At 40.1% G+C, this 20,624-nt stretch overlaps 1 protein-coding gene across 1 annotated transcript in view; it reads right to left on the bottom strand.

The window, feature by feature from the left end:
• Positions 1-20,624, bottom strand: part of zfpm2a (zinc finger protein, FOG family member 2a) — a 125,629-nt gene that overhangs the window by 76,249 nt on the left and 28,756 nt on the right. The window contains exons 2-3 of the mRNA XM_072460103.1: positions 10,440-10,580; positions 2,523-2,621 (exon numbers count right to left, since the gene is read on the bottom strand). Coding sequence (XP_072316204.1) covers positions 2,523-2,621; positions 10,440-10,476 — 136 coding nt within the window. The 5' untranslated portion in view covers positions 10,477-10,580. The remainder of the gene's footprint in view (positions 1-2,522; positions 2,622-10,439; positions 10,581-20,624) is intronic.

Here is a 20,624-nt window from a genome sequence, read left to right on the forward strand (position 1 = left end):
CTCACCTCCCTCAAAAGAAGAGTCTGTGCTTTTGATTTATGTCTTTCAAGCACATCAGCAAAAAACAATGAAAAGTAAGAGATTTTTTTTTTTTGCGTATGCTGAGTAATGGAGCAAAAATACTGGGAGTAATAGTATAGGATCAGCCTTGAACATTATTTTTGGTCTTAAAATAATAGAATTTCTAGTAAATTAGATGGGGACAATATTATTTTGTATGCACTGAGAGGACTAATAATAACACTGTACGAAATTATGATGTAGTGATGTAAAATATCACTAGAGCCTTTCTACAGTAGCTGTAATCTCAAAGTGTTCTTAAGGAAACTCTGGAATTTGGCTGACTTTTATGAAGAGGAGTGGTTTACATGGAATCATTTAGATAAGACTGTGAACAAGTTCATTAGCAGAGTTAGCTTGCTACCACACACAGCCTTCCCAATTAGCCCAGAGGAAAGAGAAAGACTGAGCCAGAGTCAGATCCATATCACTGCTAGTCCATGAAAATGAAGAGAATAGCATGTAACGCTATCTCCCAAATCACAGGCTGATTGTGAAACATCCGTGACGAGAAATGAACATGAGACACAAGATGAGAGCGCGATTGGCTTAAGGACATACTTGTGGAGACGAGAGAGAGAGACGAAACTCACTGGGTGTTCCACATCGGAGCTCCAGCGCGAACAACACTGCGAGCTTCAGCTATCAGATGAATAGTGAGTCATTCTCTACGACTACGCACTGGTCCACACAGAAAGACAATCGCAGCACAGGAGCCACCGGACAGCACTCGACATGACTTACCAAAGTGGAGACAAAAAGTTCAATTACAGCATGTAAATTGTAAAGGCTTTTGTTGTTACTCAGCAAAAGGGAAACGTTATGGAGGTGCTTCAATAGACTCACCAAAGCAGGTGGGCATGTTCCAGTGAGCCCACCTCATTAAAGGCTTCAGTCTCTCTTTATGTGACGGCCATTACACAGCCTATTCACATGCACATGCACGGTGATTAAAAATTATCTGTTGGTGATCATAATCACACCTGCTTAAACTTAAGCCAAAGAATAACAAAGAACTTTTCAACTCTCACTATCTGAACATTTACAAAGAGATTAAAGGGGAGACAGTTCCAAACTAAATAAATTTGCTTTTAATCGCTTTGAACAGGAAGTCATGTCATTTCAAATGTTATCTGATTGTCTGATTCCCTGCTTTATTCAAATTATAACATGGCCATCTGACTTTTTCAGCACAATGGGAAAAATTAAAAAGGGAAATGACCTTTCATGGCAGCCATGATTGGAGAGTGAATGGCATTATTATGTGCCAAGATTAATTTCTGCCCACTCTATGCAGCCCATAGAGAAAACAGAGGAGGGGCACAGATGCTTCAGTGTAAGCTACTCACTAATTGGTTAGTACATCACAGAGATCGTAGTAAACTTAAACAAATGCACATGGCCCTCATGATGAACTCTTTCAATGGTGGGAGATCAGACAGGAGCCTTGATGTATGTAAAAGCATGCTTCTGTGAGGAGGGGGCAGCCATGTGCTCAGTGCTATTTTTCACTGTGTTACACTGCACAGATAGGGCCATGTTCAGTGGCTATCGCTTGATAACTCCAAAGCACTGAGGTTTAGTACAACAGAAAATGGGCCCGGTGTCTCACATCATATGCTCTGTCATTCACACATTCACTGCCTCACACTGACAGTCTCCTGCCTCGCTGTGCGTCTCGGAGCGCTCATTCTCATTCTGATGGCTAAGTAGAAACATAATTACAGTCCGTCATACATCTCCAAATGCTACATCCATCCCTCCTTTTCAAAGCAGCATTTTGAAGCTCAGCATTTCCTTGCCTAAAAGGCCGTTCTCCCTGTGTGCTGCCTGCTTTTTGTCAGGCCCCATGGTTGGGCACTGACCCCCTCAGCCCTGTCCCTGACTGATCACAGTGATGGTTTATTACTGTCGTCCCTGTGCTCTTATCTTTAGCCAGCAATGCTCATTTCCTTCCCCAGATTTAAATGCAAATGTGAAATTTAATGATAAATGCATTATCTGATAGGTGCGATAACACTGATTCACTGTCAGTATAAAATACACACCCCGGGGGGCGCAGAGCCAGCCAGCACAACTTGCCTAAATCCACTTTTTCTCTCTCTCGCTCTACTGTTCTCTTTTTGACAAATGCATGTACCTGCAATAAATTCTCGAGGTCATTTTATGCATTAAAAAGAATCATATTTTGTGCATTCAGCAGTGTGGCTGTAGACTAGTGTTGAGCAGTAATTGCAAATTCAATGCATTATCCATCACCTTGATAAAGTTAGTCTTTACAGGAGACTAAACAAGATAAAAATATGTGGTTACTGCTTCAAGCCTTTGAATTTAAATTAGGAAATTGAAAAATAATAATTTACATCTTAAGCAGCAAAAAATTCTGTTGTTTTCCACTTCCTTTATATTAATACTTTTACATGATGCACATTTGGTGCCAGCATCCGTGCGTCTTCACTTACTTGGCCCGTCCCATTCGTCTGGTCCCACAGCAGCCTGTCGGCTCTTCTCACCCGGCTCCATCTCGGAGTCCCCTGCCTCTCGGTTGCCGTCTTCCTCTCCTGCCAGGCACAAAAATAAAGTTTGACTAAACTCACAAAAAATAATGAGCAATAGTGCTTACAAATGTGATTGTTTGCTTATAAATGACAGCGGAAAAAACTTGTTATTAGTATTAAGTATTCAAGAGTTCAGCACACATTACATAAAAAAGAGGAATTTTCTAAAATGTATGACATTACCACACACACGCCAGTTACACTTTGCAACTGCTAAAATCAAACAAAATATTTAGGACTGCACAATGTGGATAATTTTGGCAATTCTCAATTTAAAGTAATTGTAAAAAATGGACATTTTTAGGTAATTTTAAACTCAACACTACATTTGAAACAAAAAGGATTTTTTTTTTTCATTCTCTTTATTTATTTACTTATGTCTGTGAATTCTATGTTGATGCATTACAGTCTACGTGCATTTGCTCCACACAGGTCCAGCTGTGCACTTTTATGCAAAGGGGTTCCCATGAGTGCCTGCAGGAACAGGAGGCAGGAAGGAACGCAATGTGTGGGAGCGAGGAGGCTATTTATTACCGTTTGATCTATTGTGGAGCTATCCCAAATGTATGTTATAGGATGTTGTGCTGATTTACAGTCTGCAGTGCACCTCAGCCATGCTCTGGGATATTTGGGTATCTCTCTCCAGGATGTAAGTGCTACAGGGTTGTTAAACAGTCCCCACCTTCATCTCAACTGGGCCATAATACTGACCACAATACACCCAGCAGTGCTTACCCAGTGTTCCTCAAAGCTCAGCAAATAAAAAAAAGAGTATTTTTGCATGCATACAGTAAGCACAGTTTGTACTCTAAGTTTATAGGCACATAAATCAGAGCTTAGTATATGCCCCAAGTGTAGCGCTCAGAATAAATCCAATGTGGCTGACACAGAGTCTTTCCAAACTCTGCGACTAAGAGCAAACCTGCCCTGGGCATGTAGGGCTAGTCGATAGTTTGCAGAAAAACATTTCTCCCACATTTGTCACCTTATCGTTTCCATCCCTTTGATGTTTTAAACCCAATAGTGAACGGTCAAGGGCAGGCCTGGATTACCACAATGGATTACTACACTTCATACAGTTGGAATAGGGATGCCTAGATATGAAATGTGAATATGAAGATGGCAAAATTCACAAGACTCATAGGGAGTTTTAAAATGTACCAGTATGTGATGGACTGAATGGGTGAAGTGAGAAATACATGTAATAATATGTTTCCTTATGGTGACAACTGCCTTGGGACACTTTGCTGCACCATCCACACTTAGGTTAATCTTCAGATCAACAGCCCTCACCATGCATGTTTATCTTTTTTGACATGGCTCACTTCAAAGGAGGTTGCAAACATTGCCAAAAGGATGTCAGCTTTCTGCCTCACACTCTGAAAATGTAGAAAACACTGATGAGATTCTGAAGGATGGTCTGCTCACGTCCTAGTTACAGTACAGGAGGTCATTATGACCCACTTTTGCTTGTCTAGCACTCTCCCCACTCTCTCCCAGTATATAATCAGGACACATGCAACTAAATTCCCCACTATTTATTGTTAGGCTTGGGGAACCTCTTTAGCATACCAGACTCGTATTATGATGAGGATAACAAAGGCGCATATCAACAGTTCCTTCCAATGGAGCGGAGTTTAAAAAAGCGGGGAGATAACATTAAAGGCACTACCTTGATCTCAGGCGAACATGTTAAGCCCTGTAACGAAACGTATTGGAAGTGTTTAATTAGAGCTCGGGAAATGAAGCTACAAGATGATTCCTTAATTAAGCAGTGATTAAGGATTTTCTGCTTCTATCTAACACAGTTTGCAATGCATTTTAAACACAATCACTCAGGCACCCTCGCAGGGAACAATGTCACAAGGCTTTGATGAAGTTTATTGCACAAAAGTCAGCGGGAAGAATCCAGGCAGAGAGTTGGAACTGCTGGAATATGCACATTTGTATGGTAGTACGTAATACTACAGAGCCATGACTTTTACTGTTGACCCTACAATGTCAAAATAGATGGATTGCGACGCTCCATTTCACCTACCAAGATCTATTCAGTAATCTAGAGCGCTTTGTTTCATGATTCGAATTGAAACCCTTGGCCACGTTATCAAGGGAGACCAATTGTCAATGATTATTCTTGAAATTATCACCTAGATCATAATTTACATCTCCATCCACAGTGGAATGGAGATACTTAAGGCAGTGAGCGAGCAGACGGGCCGTGTAGGGCGCGAGGGGGAGGGGAGTGCGGAGCGTGGTAGCCTGCTGGGCTCAGCATTGGCGGGGAAGCAAGAGGAACCAGTGAGCTGTTAAAATCAGCCCTATCACTGCTTCATCAAAGGACACCTCTGTAGCCAAATCGCAGTCACACGCAGCACGCCACACTTTCAGGTCAATAAGCTTATAGACAATTTACACAAACAATTCCTCGAGCAAGGTAGCAACAAAGTCATATTGGTTTTTTCTCTCCCTTTTAGCATTGTCTCAGCCAAGGAAGCCCTTGAAAATGTCAATCTCTATAGCATGTAACTTTAAGGAGCTCAGGGCACTCTAATCCTGACCAGTAAATCTACAGACACGTTGCAATTTCTGCTAAATGGAGTCTAAGTATTTTAAGTCTTGGTATAGGATTGCACAGTTCTACACAAGGCTAAATTCTGGCTCAATGACTTTAACTCTTGGCCACTTTTCTAAAGCTACAATCTGGTACTGGAGCTGCAGTGATTTGGAGAAAGTAATATTAGGGCGATGGCTGCCCCCTCCCAGCAGCAGCAGCAGCAGCAGCTGCCAGTCAGTTGATATTGCATATTTGGGCGTTGATGCAGATTACCCTGCAACAGATAAAGTCAATTCCAGGAAGCAACCTTTTTCTCCAAAGTCAAGCATAGCTGTAAGACTTGTGCTATCTGAAAAATAGGTCTGAATTGCACGCAATTTGTGGCAGGCAGAGAACTCCAATAGAGGGAGGCTATTAGTGCAATTCTCTTCCACTGTCTCTTTAAATGCCAATAAATTCCCATCATTACAGAATCTGGCAGTTTTCCTGCGTGTCTGCAGCCGCTTTTTATCTCACTCTGCCTCAGTCTCGGAGCATGTAGATCTGGCCCAGTTAGATTGTCATACTTAACAAACATTAATGATTCATTTCCTGCACTGAGTCAAATGGGGCTAAAGGGATGACTCGATTCATCTTATCGCACCACAAATTAGCATTTCTCCATATTCTCCAGTCTCAGCCGTGCATTCAAATTCCAGATCTACCATTCTGAGCATTGGCAGCTGTGGCCAAGGAGATCCTCTGCTGCTGCTGGAGATTCTGATAATTTCTGTCACACAAAAAGTGCCATAATTAATTCTGCTACTTTCTGTTTGTTGCTGTACGCCTCTGCTGCAATGTCAAATTATTCACAGCTGGGTTACTGAAGGGTCAAGGTACGCTTGTTGTTTACCGTGTTAAGTCCTAGCTTAGCAATCCTGGGCATTCATTCAAACATGGTAATGTATTCAAATGTTGTCTGCATTATAATTTCTTTTTAGTGAGGGGTTATAGTTCAAAAGAGTGCAAATACTCAAATTTGTTGTGCTTGATGTGTTTTGACACAACATTTATAAGACCCCCATAATCATAGTTTGGGCTGAAAAAACTTGTAATGTGCCTTCATAGAAAGCTGTTACACGGAGGAAATGAGACACATGAAGCGACATGTAAATTCAGTGTCAGAGCAAACTAAGGAAGTCATTTGTCATCAGACAACACTTGGAGCGCACAAAGGCAACAGCTTGTGGCAACACCCCGCTGAACTTCACAGATAGCCAACAATAAAAGAGAGGGTAAAACAGCAAGGTGAAATTTCACAATTTCAGTAAAAAGATCCCATTCAGTGAATAAAGGCAGCTTTTGGACAAAAACACGAGCAGGTGTGTCAATAGAGTATAAATCTTCAGTGGAGTCACAGAGTTTATCTGGAACTGTCCATAAAAGTGAAACCAGCCCAACACAAGGGGCCAACTCAGTGAGAAATGGTTTTAATCCGGTGACATAACCAAGGTCATTTCTTTTATGAGTAACACACTGAAAACTTTTACATTTAAACACATTTTGAACAAATGTACGCCATTTTGACTGATTATGAAATTTATATTTTATATTTAATCATGTCTGCATCAGATGAGTACAAACAATAATGACACCTTGTGAACATTATTATAAAATAGTGATGAAAACCTTTCCCTTGACAGACAGACACATCAACAGATACTTTGTCACTACAAAGTCTCACACAAAATAACTTTTGTGTTTCTTTGTACTCTTTGGTCTTCCAGGACTTCATACCATATAAAAAACTACCTCCTCTATCTCTGTTTAAACATTTCAATTTTATACATCAAAGCACTTTCAACCTATTTCTTATGTTTAAGTCTTACAGGAACATTTGATACAATCTGGTGTGTACAATACTACTACTTAAAACACCTAACATTCACCATTTCCTGGATTCGATAGTCCAAACAGGAAAATCGATCAGAAGTTCTCAATCCTTGGATCCTTAGCTCAAGGTGCTTCTTGCTTTTATCTGGGGAGTCCCCTCTTCCTCCGAGTCTTTGGTGGCATTCAAGTTTCTGACCTTTGCGCCTTTAAGCAGCTTTGCTACTTCACCGCACTCTGATCAAAGTTAATAAGTGCTTCATATGTTAATGAAAATTGGTACTCCCTCTTTGTGTTCCTACAGCTTTTTAATACCTATTATGAGCTGAAACTTTTAATGGAGGTTTTAGGTCCCCCTGACAAGCCCCATTTCAGACAGCGACTACATAGATACAAGGCTAAGCTAGGACCGAGGAGACAAACGCACACTGGAGGAACCTCACATTGGAGACCTTATAGCCACAGAAGATAAAGGCCATGGGATGAGTGGCTTCTCTAAAACCAACGTTCAAGTCCACACCGGGCTAATTACAGCATGCCATCACATTTGAGAGGGTTTAGCTAATATAGGAGGCTCTCTCCCCTCCTATAGTGGAGGAATAACACACTTAAACCAGTTAATGCCACCAGGATTGTGTCCTGGTTAATTCACGGCACTTTCAGTATAAGTGGGGTGAATTTAAGCCACGTCGACATTACTTTTAAATAGATCTAATTGCAGAAGGGATCATGAGGGAGAATGGCTACACCTGATGGTTGGACACCACTTGCCATGAGGAGAAAGGCAATCCAAATAGGGGCATCACAGGGTTTTAAATGTTCCAATGTTCAAATGTTAGACTTAGCTGCTATAAGCCTAGATATAGCAAAGCTTGGCACAAAACAGATTAACAGTGTCAAGAGAAGTCGTATTTTTGACATGTGGGATAGCGAGTGTTGACTTTATTCACAAACACAGGGATTGGGGAGAAGATTTGGGGCTGGAGCGGTTTTATCCAAAACAAGTGAAATATCAGTGCCTCTGACAAGATCCCTTTGAAGTAGTTGTACTTTATCTTCTATTGGTAACTACCAATATGTGCCACGACATCGGTTTAATAGCTGCTGGGTTATTACAAAGACTTTGAAGTATGCAGAAGGACATATTAAGAGGAAGACAAAGGCTACGCAAACGAGGCGTCGCTGGTAATTGCAATTTCCAAACAATTGCAACCGTTCGACTTTTGCCCAAGAACAAAAGAAAAACGAATTATTGATACGATTGCTGAGGCATAGCCTACCTCAAACATGAAAGATTTATTCCCTTCAATAATGTAATCCCGAGGCACATCAGTTTAGGAGGTGTGGAGAAATAATTCTAAACAGTTTCCTTTGAAAAGAGGAAAGACGCGGCCGACATTCAAAGCTCTAGTTCTTTATTAAAAAGTCAAATTTGTGGCACCCGCATGTTAGTAAGAGTGGGGACACCTGGGGTAGCGACGCCACACGGCCGCAGGGAGAGAAAGAGCGTGGTGAGGGAGGAGGGTGCAGGGCCAGTCTGTCATCTTCGCACTGTAACCTGGAGCAGACCACAAATTAGCTCCTGTGATGGCAAGGTGTGACCGAAATGAAACAAACATACAAAGAAGCAATCTAATTGAATTGGAGTTCAAAGACGACCAGGGTGCATTTGGTGGCTTTATAGTGCTGGACCTGTGAGCGGTTAGCAGGTGCTGTTCAGAGGGAGTTAGCGCTGGCTCAAAGAAGAACAAGCTCTCCAGTGCTTTGGCGAATATACTGTAACGTAGCGCACCTTCCCAGCGCTATCAGAGAGGAAGCCAGTGATGACGATGCCATCTCACTCCACATTGATCAAACCACCGCTCTCTTAGGTGCATGTCAGGATCAAATATCAAATGAATGATTTCAACTCTTGCAATAGAAGTAACTTTATTAAAAGGATAGTTCTGCCAGGTATAATTTGAAGACAGGCGATTAGTTTCAGTTGAAGTTGCTCGGCACAACATGTCTCATAATAGGAACAAAGCAGAATGGTCAGAGGTGCTGTGAATAATACTTCACTGCTTGTTTTTTTTTACTATTGTTTTGCTATTGTCTTACTTTATATATATTGTACTTAATGTGCGTTTTTCAATATTTTTTTATTATTACATTCAGCGCGCCCTAATTTTAACAACTATATTTTTAGCGTAGCAAAGAGGCAGAAAATTCCTGAAAAAATTCAGAACGTTCCAAGACTTTTTCCCATGGGAATTTTAGCTCAGAACATTCAGAAAAATGTCAAAAAGCTTTTTTTTTTTTTTTTACATTTTCCAGCATGTTTAATTTTATACAGCAATGTTATGTCTTATGTCTTAATATCTTATTTATTTGGACAAATGAACAAGCCTTTTGATAATATAACCCCCAACCTTATGCTTACAGTTATTACAATAAGTGCCTCCTTCCAAATATGAGGTTCCATTAACCATGTGAAACTACAGTGTTTTGAAGATAGATTCTTTTGAACGTTTTGCAGTGTGTCTAACCCTTGTCAGGTCTCTAATTATCCTACTCCTCTTGAGGGTCACTGTTTAGGTTGTTGGTGATTTATGTTATGTTTATTGAGTCACCAAACTGTCATTTGCTTTGAGTGAAATCCCAAAGAAAGGATCATGTATGCTCAGATGAGACTGATCATTAGTTCGAGGTTGTTTGAGACCATAGAACCTGAGACACACCATGTGACATAGAACAAGTCTATGCCCTTTAATGCCATATTTGTTGGCCTAAATCCCTAAAACTTCTTCCTTATTAGGTCTTAGTGATCACATGGTGATGATGACTTTTTTAAGGCGATGACTATCGGCTGTAGTGCATTTCCATAAATTCAGTTGGTATGCTTCTATACACTCCTGGTTAAGAGACCACCTTCCGAAGTGTTAATTTCTCGTTAATTCCAACTCTGAATTTTGCAAACCCTAATGTTTTAAACAATGATTAGCATTCATTCTTTGATGTTGCAGTTTCCTAGTTTGTGAATTTTGGTAAAGATCAATAAAACCTTTCTGAATCCGATTCAGGAAATCTGTTGCTGTGTGTTGTATCTGATTCTGTAGTGACGATTACTATTTTATTTATTGTGAAATTATTTTTTCTTCAATGTATTATTTAATTATTTAGAATATAACCCTTACCAACATTTTTAACTTGAGCACGCTTTTTGGCTTTGCTACCCATCTCAGAAGATTTAAAAACTATTTGTAGACACATTGGCTGCCGTTGAACTTACTTGGCACAAGTCTTGCCAAACTTATTGTCTTGTAATAGGAATAAAGACAGAGCCTGTATCTCACATTGCTTAAGGAGAGAGTTTTTTTTGGAAGTTGGGGTTTAAAATAACTTGTTGGTTGGCTCACCTTTGCCGCAGAAGTACTCCATGGCTTCACAGCCCATGTTCTCCGCCTCAAACTCAGCCGAGAACTCGTCTTTGGTCAGGAGCTCGTTCCCTTCGGAGACACACTCCTCCTCCTCTTCCTCCAGGCCATCCTCCAGAGGACCTGCGGGAGAAGAGCAAACAGCACTGAGACGTTTCATCACACCCCACAGGCTGCATTTCAAATCTGTGTTGGCTCCATTTCTTTGACGAGATACTACAAATGCAGATGCAACTCGTGGTGAAGCTCAGCAATCCACTGTGCTCAGCTTTAAGCATAAATTCGAAACCATTCCTATATTTGGTATTAATACATTTGAAATCGCATATAATTAGGCACTTTTAGTTATTATGTTGGTGAAACATTTGATAAAGGTTTGGTGTCTTGAGATATGATTATTATTGAGCATAATAGAGGATTTGTCAAAATTGGATAGTATTTTATTGCAAAATGTCATATTGTCCTTCTGTTTATGCTCTTAAGAAAGCAAACACAAACAAAGGTGACCACAGAAGTTAATCCTGCTACCTGCAAAACAAAACCACTCACAGGAACAGAATGAAAAAAAGTATTTTTTTTCCAGACTTAGAGGCATTGGCATGGGAGAGGCAAAGACTTTTATTAATTTGGTAGCCTTATCACAGGGTACAATGTTGATTTTTCCATTTACATTCCATGCCTCCGGGTAATACACCAGTGCAATCTTAAAGGAGACACTTTTCCGTGTGATTAATTTTTTCCCCCCTCTGTGCAATATTCTTTCTTTAAATCTAAATGATTTCAGAGTTTTGCTTGTAGTTGTACATCTCTCTTTTGGTATTTGCATATTACTATTTTGCTTCAATCAAGGGCGTTGATGGAATTACTGTACTGCTACCTGAATTGTATTAGTCCTGAAAAAAAAATTAAATAAATCTCAGCCAGCATTTGAATTTTATTAAGATAATATGTGTCTCCTCTCCAAAATATGTCTGCCAATAAATTACTAGAGCAAAATCGTTAAGAATAGCAGTGGCCACTCCTCACATGAAGCTGAGGCAGTATATTGGGTGTAAGTAACCATTTCACCTTAATTTTACTCTTATCATATGGCACCAGTGTATGGTTACTTATTCACAAAAGTATTATTATTATTATTATTTACAGCAGGGGTTACATTTAGCAAAGCGTCTGAGGCGGGACTCCATCTCACAACACAGAGTCCAACTGCACAGAGCCTGGCATATGTGCTGCTGTTTAGCCCACTTGACTACGGGCAGAGCCCAAAATGACTGAATGTGTGTGTTAAAAGTCTAGATATAAATAGGGGCTAAAAACATGTTTACAGTCTCTATTATTTTAACATTTTGTAACATATGTTTTGGTCAAGGTCAGCCATGAAACAAGGACAACATTGTGCATTCTAGAATAGAATAATGTGTGTTATGGTCCAAAGATAAACAACTGTTCACTAAAGTTGTATCTTTTAGATCTCCTCCATTGTGTCCCACAGATGATTTGTTGCCAAGAAGGTCCAAAAGTCTCTGTCTTTAACATTATAAGAATGAGTAGGCTGGTTGGTCGTTTGCTCTGGCAGAACTTTCACAATAAAATCTATTTACTAGTACGATATAAAGACTTTGATGTTAGTTTGTCAAACTTGATGTAGATAGAGGTCAAATACAACACTAAGACTCAACGCTGACACTCTGTGGACACCTTCTCCTTGTTTGTTCTATTGTAGCAGCCTCCTCTCAGCTTTGGTACAACCATAATTTCAGTTCACAAAGTGGGGCTCTCCTGATTCCCTTTCTTCCCACACTATGCATCATAAAAGACCCCCGTGATGTCCACAAACTGCTTGCTCTTTTCATTAGCCATCTAAATGAGGCCTTTGTAGCGGCGTACATCTGCAGGAGCTCCGGACATGAAAAGAATTAGCGCGCACAGATCTTTAATACAGACACAGCAGCCGCGGTGGTGGTGGCAGTGGAGCTTTTAAATGAAAGTACAGTTTTATGATCTTATCTGATGCCTTCTGCTGATTCGCCGAGGAGTGAAGTGAGGCGTGAAGGCACTCCATGAGGCTACCATCACTTAAGATGATACAGAAAGATAAATATCGTAGTATCAAGGGAAGATTGTGTGAGTGGCGTTAAACTACCTCCTGCCAAGGCAAGCCAAGTGAAAAAAGATGGAAAAATATGTTTCTATGCACACATTCTATTACACAGCTGAAAAAGAAGTATGCATACAAGTCGTCGGTGAATGCAGGCACTTGTGATTTTGCAGACTAGCAAATAGAGCTGCAGTGTTGTGAGATAATAAGGGGAACGGGAGATCACAGATAAACTTCATGGTCAATAAGACACAAAGATTAGGCAGATAAGATGAGATAGAATTGAGCTTTAATAGACTTAGAATAAGGGCATCTCACTTCCCCACTCCAGCAGATAGCAACTAAATGGGGCATTTTTAAACTGATGGAGATACGGCCCTGCGCTGAATATGGAAAATGAAATACTCAGCACACATTGAAGGGCCCTGATGGCGACTCCGGGGCCAGATTACTAAAGTTTGTTTGCATTCTCACATGTTTAGTTTATTATACAGTATTCATTGCATGGAGAGACCTGAAATTATTTCAGAGACAGCAATGATAAGAATAATGACTTTCTAAACGACCAGCAGCACACTCCTAACTCATTTTCTGATAGTGGCGTCCCTGCTATATTTAGTTGTGTACTGTTTAAAATCCTGTCACATTCACAGTGTGACCCACTCTTCTATAGGTCCTGCTGCTGACAAACTGGGCCCAGGAATGTGCTCTTGCTTCTTATCACGAGTCCACTGCAGTTCAGATGGCCGGCGACACCACACAACCACTGCACTTGACTTGGAGCAGACGAAACAAGCAACAAGCCTCAACCCAAATCATGTACATGCTTTAAATGCGTCGTTTTTATATTCAGCGTATTGTTGTTCAAGCCGTGCCATCAGCCCTCTACCTGTGAGTGTATCATCCACAGTCATCGGGCGCTTCCTCTCGACCAGGACAGGCAAAAACCCCAGCCCTGTTCAAACAGCGGTGCGCCAGGGCAGCGGCAGGAGCAGGAGCAGCAATGCTAATAGAGCCGTCGTGAGGCTGAATCCGGCCTTGATCACAGTGGCTCTTTTGTTCATGCCGTGGCCTGTGTGTGATAGGGATCTGCCATGAAGCCGGAGAGGGGATATGGTAATGCCCCCGCAGAGTCTATAAAATGGGGTGATACTCGGAGACCCTATGATGGACACAGGCTTAATGAGTCAGAGGCAGGGAGCAGGTCAGCGAGGGTGGAGGGATGAGCAGGACTTATTAAAATATACTAGATAAAGAAATATTGTTTTTTGTTAGTTTTTTTAAAGTTGTTTCTAGCTATTATCTACATAAATAATGTACTCCTCTATATTGCAGACATAAAGGAACATCTTTAGCTTCATAAAGGAAATATGGAAATGTTTGACAATGGAATCAACTTTTCAAAATGAGAGAGATTTGAGTTGGGGTTCTAAATTGCCTTTAATGGTACAGCGTATTCTATTAGGCGATCTCACTATTTTGGGAGGTTTAATCTTTCAAGATTTGCCAATTTGAATACAATTATATCAAATAGTCATAACCTACTGTTTTATTGGAATGCAATGTTTTATAATTGAAAAGTCTCCCTACAATAAACCACATTATCTCATTTCTATTTGTATTGATAAACCGCATCCTAAAATAACTGCACATAAAACATACCATTGATCTGGGCTTAAAAGTGAAAAAGGACCAACCTATAGAAGTGCCAGTCTTGCTATGCAAACCCACACATGCAAAGCCAGATTTATTTACTTCAAAATTGTGTGCGAGTTACTCCTAATTTCACGGTATGCTGTTATTTTCCCAGCATCCTGAATGTGGCTTGCTTGTGGCCGAGCCGTGATAGCGATACTGCGCATTATCAGCTGGCTCCACAGTGTCATGTGTGTATCAAGAACCCAGCCTCTTCTATAGCGCCCTAATTAGAGGTGAGGTAATTGAATCTGACAGAACAAAGCCGCAGATCTCTATAAGGAAGGAAATCTTTTTTTTTTTCTTTTTCAGCTCCCACCTATACTGTTTTTTTTATCCATACAAAATGTGTCCAAGCTGGCCCGCGGATAAAACGTTAGCACCTGAGACTAAACATGAATGCATAATTGTGGTCCTAAAATCCAAAGCAGGTCTCCTAAGCTCAGCCCCTGCCAAAGCGCGCTCCCTGTGACTGCCCCTTTGTGCCAGGACTGATACGGGGCCCTCCTCACTTCCAGGTTAACACTGAAACTCGGCAGGACTCTCCGAACCTCTGCAGGGCGGGAATAAAGACATATGGACTTTGTCTCAGAAACTGCAAGTAGCCTCTTCATTCTCAGCCAAGGTGGAAATACTCATGTTGACTCTGACAGCAGGACAAAGTCAGAATAACAAGGACTGTACAAACACAGGAGGATTCAGCCGCAGTTTATTTCTCGTCTTCAGCTTATTCTGATGTCTTTGGACACAATCATTTTAGCAATAAATGTATTGAATTATGTCATGATGAGGGAGGATTATGATTAGGTCAGGATTATGATTAGGTCATAATTATTAGGTTAATCGTGATTATCCACGTCGCAATATAATCGTAATAACAAAAAAATAATGTGCATGAAAAATGTCACTTCTGTTTGGTCATTATCTCAGAAATTGTGACTAATCATTAAGTTGTGATGTTTTTCCCTCACAATAATTCTAACCTTAAAATTTAATATTGTGACATCCCTAGTTATAAACTTCCACTCTGATATCTGGAGTTTCTATTTAATTTATGACAAAGACAAACTGCATAATATTTTCTAAACTGAAACTGAAACTTTCTCCACACAAATGTATTTTTAAGTTGTAGTTTGTTAATTTATTTGTGTACTGTGTCCATCCGTGGTTTGTTTCATAATTAAAATAAGGTTTACATTTCTTTTTCACAGACATGATTGAAATAGTCTTAATTGTTAAATTAGCCAAATGTTATTATAAATGTCATAGTGGGACGAGACAGAATTCCTACAAGACGAGACACATTTTTAATAAGTTGTGTGGTTCATATCATAATTTTGGACTCACATTTTCCATCCATCCATTTTCTACCGCTTGTTCCCTTTTGGGGTCGCGGGTGACTGGAGCCCATCCCAGTGACTTCGGGCCTTAGGCGGGGTACATCCTGGACAGTGGCCAACTTGTCGCAGGGACTCACATTTTATCTAATTATTTAATTTTTAGATTTTTGCTGTCATTGTAGAGCTGCATGTTATAAATACAGTAAATTAGATTTAACTGACCAGTGCTTTTCTTGTGGCACGAGATCTTGTCCCATCCCAAATGTCCAACATAGGAAAGTTATGATACACAATGTAAAAATGACCACCCGGCCCTCATTTGAACTTGCACAGTGACTAAAGTGAAGTGTGAGCAGAGGAGAGAGAAGGAGGAGGAGACAGGAGGGACTGAGGCCATCTTCAGCTCTAATGACCTTTGGGAGGCAGTGTGCTCCCTCAGCCTGAGAACACACTTATGTATGTTACAGGGCTCAAGTCTCTAATTTAATCCTTGATCACTGGAATGAAATAGATACCATTTACGCAACTGCTAATGGTTTAATATGCTACAGGAACCCTCAAAGGACATTTTAATTTCAGCCATATTTTTATTGGATATCTAGCACTGTGCCAAAGTTTTAGTGAGATGTGAATAAAGACGCAATTTTTAATTAATAGACATTTTGTTATTAAAAGTGGACACTGTGTAATGAGCTAAGTAAATAAAAAGGGCAAATGGAGATGATTTAGAATAATTTGGCTTGGAATGTTGTCTATTTTGGTAACATTGATACCTATATATTTTTTCATTCGCTGAAAACAACCTTTAAATAACAAATGTTTCCCCAGATGCACAATGTAACCAGCCTAAATACAAAGTGAAAAGTAAATTATCATTTCTATATTGTGTTTGTGCGTGCGCAGGGAGGAGCAAGGCAGGGCTTCACTGGAGGCTAATGTGTTCGCAGAGCCGCGGTCTGTGACCAAGAATAAGCAATGCTATTGTTTAACTAGATTTTCCGGTTGCTAAGCAATGTAATTCTTATGATTAGAAATGGCTGCCTTCCTAAATTTGGGCACTTACAATCAACAGTAAACAAACGGCTTCAAAACTCAGCTATTGCCTGGAAACTGAAGTGGAAAAAAGGAAAATACAACATTGCAATATTTACAACGGGTCAACTGTGTAGCTGTGGGTTGACAAACGGATCACTCTAAATACAGTATGTGTATTTAGTGAGTATAGGTGTCTGTCAAAGTATGTGTGACTTGCTAGGATCCGGGTGTACCACTGAACTATAATGGCATGAAAATAAACAGCTAATTGTACATGGCAATGGTTATCAATACCACACATACATAAAAAGTATTCTTACTCAAACATTTAGTACATCATCAATATGTATCTCTTTTCAACCAAACAAATGTTGAATCTTTTGCAGTTGAGTTAAGTTGTGTGTAGTCGCGCCCAGTGTATCTGTTAAAAAAGGAGGAAAGAACACATTCTTACTTCTTTATCCAATGGTTGTGAATTGGAATGGCATAAAAACACACTTCCATTTGACTATGCCATTAAAATGCTGGAGGCACCTCTGAGCGTGCCCGAGGGCTTCAGCAGATGCCAGCCCGGCCCTCTGCGGAGTTCCACGGGTCCAGTTTCACTCCACTCCTGCCTCTACCACTGTCTCTGGAGCATAGACGCACACGAACAAGCGTCCAAGTGAACATACCAGCAATTTTTTGTCCACAAAAGTGATCACTGGTCACTGGTCAAGCAAAAACATTAAAAAAGGACTAAAGATGCACTATTGCCCACTCGGTTTGTGTAATTGCTGACAATAAACGTCAGCATATCTGAAGAAACATGAATCTTAGAGCTGATCTGGACTATATTTCAGGGAGGGATGCAAGAATAATATAAGTAGATAATCATTTTACATTTTCTTCATCGTAACCTGCAATATTGATCTAAAACGTCTTGATAATAGAAAAAGGTTTATTGACTTCCTGTTAAAAACTGCAGAACTAATAAACCCAACCTCTAAATAATGACATTTCACTGTCACAAGCAGTGGATTGTCAGTGTAATGGTTTTATTGTTGAAAAGTGTCTACGAGACATTTTAGAACCCAATGTATCACTCTGAGTCTTTTTAAAATAATCATAACTAAGTAAAGGGATGTGGGCGGGGACAAGGGCTGTCCATTACAGAACAATACAGGACTACTCAAACATGTATGAATCAATCCAAAATACAACTTTGAGTAAACTAATGTCAATAAAGCATAATTGTAACACTTTTAAAAGCTCCTTAAAGTTGATTTGGTATAATATGCCCCCTTTGATGAGATGACAATACCTTCTAATCCTCACCATAAAATAAGAGAAATCAAACAATTTTGACATTATGTCAAGTTAAAAAAAATATAAACTTGACATAAGTAAGTTGAATAAACAGATTTGAGCACTGTTTGTTCAACTTTTTCCATTTGTGTTTGTAGCCCCTTTAAGAATACTGTACCTATACTGTGCCTTGTTTTACTTCCTCCCCGCTGATTTATTAGTGTCATTCCGCTACTTATAAGGAAATAAAAGTTAAGCATGTGCCTGTACACTGAACGTGACAGGCGAAACAAAGCAGGTAAAATATGTGCACTCTTAATTACTGCTTTATAAGTGCGCTTTTCACCAGAACGTTCACTTTTAATGAAGCCATTGAGTGAGGCTCCTCCGGGGAGCTATCATGGTTAAGTGGGGGCATCCATCTTCAGCCAGTGGCCCGTCTGAGCGCTCCATCTCCCGCACACTTGCCTCATACTAGCCCACTTTATCTCCACTAAGTAAAGTCGGCTGGATGGTGGCAAGAAAAGCTGTTTTTGTACCAACGAGGCTGGGGGAGTTTTTCACCATATAATAAGATGCCACTCTTTAACCTAAAAGCATTGTATTCATCACTTAATTGTGTGGCTGCGGAGCCTGTGGGGGCTGTAACAGTAATATAGCTGGCTAAATGCTGCAAGTGCTTTGGCAACAATTAGCTCTTAGCCCAGCATCATTTCAAAGAATTTAATGGGGCTCTTCAGAAAAGACTGGGAATGATTGCTGTATCAAATAATGTAGATAAAACAATATTTTCCCATCAAGGATTTTGTATGAAATGGATATATCTAAGATGTCAATTTCATTCCAGTATTATTATGAAGTATGGGGGGTTTCTTTTGCAATAAATTCTTCATTAATTCAATTCTAATTTGCCTCTGGTTCCTATTTCCACTATTGATAGTTCCACTTCTTAATACTGCGGATAAGGGGGGAGAAAATCATTGCAATAACTGAGTGGAGACTGTGAGACGCAGATAGGATCTAAATATTACCAATGCCAAAAGAAGTGTGAAGTCTGATGAACATTTCAAAAGAACAATTCTTTGTGGATCAGCTAAATCTTTTCCACTTTTTAATTAAAAGTAAAGAAAATAGAAGTTAATTATCCTGTAAAGATTAGCTGCTGGGCATCTTTCTGTAAATTAGTTCTAATTAAAAGGAAATTGTCAAATGACATTCAAAGCACTGTCCTTTAAAACACAGACTGCGATGGGCTCTTGCAGCCCCTCCCTCGCTCGCTCCTCGCCTCGTGCCTAATTCTTGATCTGGCCAAGTGGAGCTTCTTGCACAAGATTAGGATTCAGCCGCACACGCACACACACACACGCACGCACACACACACACACACGCACGCACGCACGCACACACACACACACACACGCACGCACGCACGCACACACACGCACGCACACACACACACACACGCACACACACACACACACACACACACACACACACACGTACACGCACACACACGCATGCACGCACACACACGCGCGCACACACACACACGCACACGCACACACACGCATGCACACACACACACGCGCGCACACACACACACACATACACACACACACTGGTCCCTGGATAGCTCTGAACTGAAATACAGCAGTATCAATGGAAGCGAGCGGTTAATGTGGTTTATATTGATGATTGCACTGATCAACATTTGGGCTGATGTTAAGCACATAATATGAAAAATGATACATTTAATGATTATGATTATGTCCTAAATGTGTCCATCTTTTAAATTAATGGTGAAAAGTACTCAAAATGGCACCTATAAATGAGAAGCTAAAACTCTTGAATAATTATGATCAGTAACATTGTGGTAACCTTTTTTTCTGTCTTTTTATTTTATTTTACATACATATATATTTTCAACTTTTATAAAATATGAACTAAACAAAGAACTTTACACAGAGGGAACATACAATCACAAGACATTGAAACATAGTCCTGAATATTTAGTATGACATATTTTTTACCATCAGTCCAAAGTCAGCCCAATAGGTCCATTTTCAAATTTAGTGTAAAGGTTAATTTTACATTTTTCAAATGTCAATTACTGAGTCGGTCCAGTCCTTCATTGTTGGATCAATTTGTGTCATCCATTTTAACCAAATAGTGCTGCTAATGCTCTTTTCTGCTAAATTCAATAAAAACCTAATAATTCTGTTTCCCACAATAACAGCACAATATTCAGACAATAAATGTAAACGTAAAAATCCCATCTATTTTGAGATGATTAAAGATTTGACCAAAACTACTGATTGAGACTATAAATCCTTGTATTAGTGAAACAGCAGTGCATTCTATTTCTATTTCAGTTTTGAGTCTGGCAGCCAAACAAAAGAACATGTCCCACACAGCACAAGACCTCCACTATCATCAGCTCACAAATAAATGATGAATCAGAGCTCTCCGGCCTGTGTACTGTAGCTTTCATCTGATTTCATGTGGATTTCATCATTTATTGTCTGCCTCTGCTGCAGCTCGCCACTTCCACTCCTCGCATTGTACCAAACCAGACTGGAGCAGTATGGAGCAGGCTAAAAGCAGGGGTTCTTTAACTTTTAACACCACGTACCACCTCAGAAAATATGTCGCTATCTGGGTCTGAGATGGAGACAAAATCCTCTGTAAATCAGGTTTGACATTGAGATGGGC

Source organism: Eucyclogobius newberryi, unplaced genomic scaffold (assembly GCF_026437365.1).
Source record: "Eucyclogobius newberryi isolate DKJ021-1_F unplaced genomic scaffold, fEucNew1.0.hap1 SCAF_3, whole genome shotgun sequence".
NCBI classification, from domain to species: domain Eukaryota; kingdom Metazoa; phylum Chordata; class Actinopteri; order Gobiiformes; family Gobiidae; genus Eucyclogobius; species Eucyclogobius newberryi.